Source organism: Rhincodon typus, unplaced genomic scaffold, assembly GCF_021869965.1.
Source record: "Rhincodon typus isolate 14 unplaced genomic scaffold, sRhiTyp1.1 hic_rhity00000957, whole genome shotgun sequence".
In the NCBI taxonomy this organism is placed as follows: domain Eukaryota; kingdom Metazoa; phylum Chordata; class Chondrichthyes; order Orectolobiformes; family Rhincodontidae; genus Rhincodon; species Rhincodon typus.
In genome coordinates, this window is record NW_025966595.1 from 15521 (window position 1) to 21508 (window position 5988).

General features: G+C 41.3%; 1 protein-coding gene across 1 annotated transcript in view; it reads left to right on the forward strand.

The window, feature by feature from the left end:
* LOC125481129 (solute carrier family 4 member 11-like) overlaps positions 1–5988 on the forward strand; it is a gene marked incomplete at both ends in the record, with an annotated part of 32375 nt that overhangs the window by 12747 nt on the left and 13640 nt on the right. The window contains one exon of the mRNA XM_048592282.1: positions 3318–3443. Coding sequence (XP_048448239.1) covers positions 3318–3443 — 126 coding nt within the window. The remainder of the gene's footprint in view (positions 1–3317; positions 3444–5988) is intronic.

Here is a 5988-nt window from a genome sequence, read left to right on the forward strand (position 1 = left end):
TCCTGCTCCTCTGATGCTGTTTGGCCTGCTGTGTTCATCCAGCTCTACACCTTGTTATCTTACATTTTTAAGGTGTCTGTTTTACCTGTGCTTCAGGATTCACTGTTGCCTCTGAGCCCCATTCTAGGTGTGAGCTCCAAGCTGGGCTGATGTTTTCTCAGTCCAACATTGTAAGGGAGGGCCGTGTTGCAAGAGGTGTTGGTGTCTGGCATGTTTTTTGTTGTCGGGGCAATCTTTGCCAGATGTCCACCTTTTTTAAAGATGTCTGAGGATCTTGGGTTTACAAAGCTGGCACTAATCTTCCTCCTACTGCTAATCTAAATCTTACTAATGTTAAATGGGTGACCATTTGGAAAGCTTGACTTTCTGAGCAGCGAGAAGTAGGTATTGTATTATGAGATAGCAAGTTACAGTAGAGTAAAACTAGATATATTCACTACATTAAAAAGTAAGTAATTCTGCATTGCTGAAGTGGGTGCTAGGTCTAAATTACATGTTTACAGACTACAGTCTCTGCAGATTAACTAGCTCCATCCAGAGTCAGTTATATGTATACTAGTGGGCGGGTCTCAATTGTTGGCAGCTAACCCCTTCATGACAATCAATTTCTCACTACAGGGTGTACAGGCAATGGCCTAGTGGTATTACCACTTGTCAACTTAATCCAGAGAGCTAACTAATGTCCTGGGGACCCACATTTGAATGACACCATTGAAGTCAATAAACGTTTGGCATTGAAAGTCTAATGATGGCCATGAAACTATTATCAATTAGTTGTTTATTCTTGTCCATATCCTTTAAGGAAGGAACTGCTGACCTCACGTAGTCTGGCTTGCGCATGACCCCAGACTCTCGGTTATATGGGATGCCCTCTAGCCAATTAAGAATGCACAATAAATGTCGATCTGGCTAGTGATACTCGCATCCTGTGAATGAATAGGGGAAAAAGAAAGTCAGAGATGTTACCTTCGACATAAGACCATTAACCCCAGGCATTGTCTGGCATTCTTCTGGACAAACGTCACCCCTCATCTATCTCAGTTTTTGAGGGACCTTGTTGACCACATTATTGACTTCATTTATTGGCCAAAAAAAAATGATTTATTGAACTCCTAAACCATAAAGTGAATTTCTTTAGCAGTTTTAGAGCACCTGAAAAGTGTTGCACGAATCAGAAGGTTTTTATTTCTTCCTGTCGTAACTCCCTGACAATCTAATTCTGCTGGTCTTGCCATGTTAATGTTGTCTCACTCCACTTCCTCCCTGGGAAGTCCATTTGGGATATTTTATGCAGCAACCGTGAGGTGTCCCAATCCATGTCTTGGGCTTCTGTCTCCCGAACATCATTCCGTAACGTTCCTGAGCTTGGCAATCATTGATCTCGCGTCCCATTATTTCTGTGAACCCTCTTCCAAAAAGCCAGGGGAAGCCCACGAGCATTGGCATCAGTTCTGACCTCGGCATCATGAGGAAATGATGGGCCAGAATCTTCTGGCGCCTGGTGTCCCACAGTGGGATCCATGAGCTGAATTTTACTTTGCCTCACCCTTCAACTCAACTGGTTTTACTGCAAGTTGCTGGAGATGTCAGCCATCTGTTACCATGGTGTCATACACAAACAAAAGGGACCCTTTCAGGCCATTCAGCCCTTGCTATCTCTCTGTGTAGTAAACCCCGTAAATGCCCAGCTGGCTTCATTTCCTAACCGAATGTGGGTTAGAGATTAAGAAAAAGCAGGAAGATTTACAATTAGATAAACAATAGAAAGATTAGACAAGGTGTAAAAAGCCAGGAAGTAAAATTTGGGAAAAGAGTGTGCACTTTTTTTGTCTCCTCCTTGGGCTGTACAATTGAGTAAGACAAAGAATAAAACCCTGCCCTCCTATTAAAAGATTTTAGTTCCAGCTTTCTCTTTCTGCAGGGAGTTTAATCTCAACGCGGCAAGATTTTGAGTTCTTGTGTTTGGTGAGGCCAACATCAGAATGGAACAAATTGGGCAGCAATTTGTGACTCTCAAAACCACTCACCATAAGTTGCTCAGTTATTTGTCACGAATAATGGTCAGCACATCAAACTCATTTCTTATTGCCCCAGTGAATCCTGAGCTATTGTTACTATGGAGAAGGTCATAAAAATTACAGGGAAATTAATATATCACCAATCTTAATTAGGTAGCCAAACAACCTAGAAATTGTTTGTTTGTATTATTTATGGTGGCATTAATGCAGGTGCTAAATTACTTGTAACAACATTAAATAAAAAAGGAAGAAGTTATAAATCTGAAACCTGAGAAGCAATGCTGGCAATCATTTGGTGTCTCAGCTTTTGAAGAGAAATCCATTAGATCATGATCTTTTTACCAATCATGCTGACTGTGATTTGTTATGTCCAATAAATTCTGATTTCTATTTTGGCTCTAATGATGCATGTTTCAAAAATAAGTCAAAGAATTTCAAAATTATGTTTCAACACACCTTTTTTTTAAATTTTATTTATTTATTTTTTTGTCTATATTTGTTTTTGGATATCATTGCCCTGAAGATTTCAAGCTGATTGCTAAGATCGTCCATCTTCAGGGATGTCAGGACTTGTCAAATGGCCTTGTCCAATTTCTTATTTTCAACCAACTCCACTATTAAGATAGAGCTAATCTGGTAGTGCTGTCCACTCCACTTCCCTTTCTACCTTGCACAACCTCCAACTCCTGTATCCATCATCTTGTTTACCCCATCCCCACCCAAATTTGCTTTCTTTTTACATTTTACTTTTGGCACCATTGAGGCTCTAAGTTAAGGAATTTGCTCCTGAAAATGCTGTACCTCTTCCTTTTTATTTTTAAAGATGCTCCTTGATTACATCTCCCGGCACAACAGTGCGGCTTCAGAGCAAAACCTTTTTGTGCGGTTGTACTTCCGAGAAAGCGCCTTTTGGGATTTTTTTTAGAAGCTGATAAGGTGCTATCTAAATGCAAATTGTTTATTCCCCTCTCTCTTCTGTGCTGAGCCATGCGCCAAATAAAAAAAAAAGCACATTTGACAAAAAATGATGCAGAGGTTTCTGTTGAGTTGTTCTTGATACCTTTGTCTATCATTTTCTCATTTTAACGTTGAGAATAAGCTTGGACCTTGGGATTTACTGGTCCAGTGACACTTTAATATTAAACCACTTTCAACCTTTTTGGAGTGCTGGACCCTAATATGATTGAGTTTGAGAGATGCCGACATTATTTTAATGACGTGTTGGGTTTTGAATGTGTCGGTGCTGCCTTGTTTGGAAACATCTGTATTGAGGTCTGCCCTTTGTTTCTTCTACCACAGGTATCATTGGTAAGAATAAATCCATTAGGAAGTACATCACCACCATCCTGTTTCTGTACTGCATCTGCTTACTGCCAACGATAGCATTTGGTTCTTTGAATGATGAGAATACTAGAGGGTCAATTGGTAAGATATTAAGCCTACATTTGTTCAACACGTTCTCAACCTCCTTAGGTGCATGGTTGGAGTTCGGTCATCAAACCTGTAATGCCATTCAACAGGAGAGGGCAGAGGTCACAAATCCGTCTCGGATTTTGCCCAGTAACTCTCAATAGCGATCAATCTCGGTTTTAAGATTAACAAGAATGCCATGAACAGTTGCCATTTTGAGAAGACGGTTCCAAACTTCTAATGCTCCTTTTGTATGAACCAATATTTCTTAATTTGATAAAACAAAGAACCACGGATGCTGGGAATCTGAAACAAAAAACAAATTGTTGGAGAAACTCAGTACATCTGGCAGCATCTGCGGAGAGAAAGCCGAGTTCATGTTTCAAGTCCAGTGACCCTTCTGAACTGAGTTTTCTATCTTATTTTCCTAATTTGGTCCCAAAAAGCCTGGCTTATTTTTTTCTTAGACTCCAGACTAGCAGAAATGGATTTTACCAATTTACTCTTAAATCTTTCCCTTTTATACTTTGAAAGTTTTGATCAGTTCACCTCATGGTCTTCTAAATCCCAAGAAATACTACCCTGGTTTGTAAAATCTCTCCTCCCAGTTTAATGCTTGGAGTTCTGGTATTGTTCTCTTTAACTCTACAATGAGTTTCCTCCAACTCAATCATGGTATATTGCCCCAAATTGCTGACAGTTTTATTTGATCAGGATCTGGATGAATTGTGACTTCTGCCTTGGGGTATTCTAGTCCTGTAGATATGAAAGACAGCATTCTGTTAGCTTTTTCATAATGTTTTAACAATCTGTGTACCTGGATCACAAATCATTCAGAAATTCAAATTCAGAGTGCAGTGTAAATGCTGCAGAGCTGTTTCAGGTTGAAAAGTATATGCAAGACGACCTGAAGATAACATTGCTTGATGTCCAGCCTGCAAATTGTGTTCAGAATTTCATAATTGGCAACATTCCTGAGTTTTAAAGGCCTGAGAATGTTGGACCTAGAGTAGCAGAATGATGAATAATAGGATATATTTTGCAAAGCCTTCCCAGGATGTGGAGTCAGACTCTGGTATTGGTGGTTCCTTGAGGAGCGCAGTGGGCACCAAAATGAGGTGGCATGGTGGCTCAGTGCTTAGCACTGCTGTCTCGCAGCACTAGGAATCTGGGTTCGATTCCAGTGTCGGGTGACTGTCTGTGTGTGGAGTTTGCACATTGTTCCCATGTCTGTGTGGTTTTCTCCTGGATGCTCTGGTTTCCTCCCACAGTCGAAAGATGTGCAGGTTAGGTGGATTGGCCATGCTAAATTAACTAGTGTCCAGGATGTGCAGGTTAGACGAGTTAGCTATGAGAAATGCAGGGTGATAAGGTAGGGGGTGAGTCTAGGTAGGATGCTCTTCGGACCATTGGTGTGGACTCAATGGGCTGAAAGGCCTGCTTCCACAATGTAAGAATTCTGATTCTATGAAGGTTTTATGCTAGTGCTAGACGTAAGCTGCATTTCATCTTGTCGTTATGCCAGATTTCCCCCTTTTTCAGACTAATGTTCTTTTACATACAGTATTGACTAGCTGAGCTGGTCTGTTTGTCAGTCTTTGCCAGCACTTACGACGTTAGTTTATTTTCATTCATCATGGCATTGCTTCGTTTGCCACTTCCATCCCATGTTGACCTAGGTGTGTCCTTTGCTCGTTTTGTCTTCCATGTAATGCTGACATTTACCAGACTTGAAGCTGCGATTTCTTTCTGGCTGATGGAAGGTGTAGGGAATGAGAATTCTTTTTTTTTTTTTTTTTTTTTTTTTTTTTTTGAGTCTTTTCCTTCACGCTCCTTGTGTGTCACTTTACGAGAGCATGAGGAGTGCAAATGGTGAGAGATGGCAACGGGTGTTAAGCTGCCATGCCAATGGATCTCTGATCTCTCGTAGAGGAAGAGGTTTGACCAATAGCTGTTTTGTTGTCGGACGTCATGAGCAGCAGAAATATTCAAAAAGGCAATAATTCTTGGTGGCAATCATTAACCAGGCTAATATTTATTCCCAGTCACTGACTCTAGTCAATGGCATTTGCCACTCACCAATGTGGTCTCCTCTACACTGGGGCAATGAAATGCAGACCACTTTGCAAAATACAGACGTTTGGCCTCCAAAAGTGACTTTGAACTTCCTGTTGCTTGCCACTTCAACACACCGCCATATTCCCTGGCTACCATCTGTCTTGGGCTTGCTGCAGTGCTCCAGTAAGGTTCAGCACGAGCTGGAAGAACAGCATCTCATTTTCTGATTGGGAACTCTACAGTCTTCAGGATTGAATTTTGAGTTCAGTAATTTTTTGGGCTTGGACACTACCTTCCACGTCCTTTGCCCATCCTATGCTCCCTTTTATGGGCTGCTTTCAGCACAGCCAATCCATTTTCACCTGCTTGCAGTCCCCATTATCAGCTTTTCTTTCTCCCCGGCTCACCACTATCTATCCCTTTTTTGTCTCCCCAACTACTGTTTTCTCTTTCTCCGGGTTCTATCTCCACCTATTGTTCAGGCCTTTGCTGTCCCACCCCC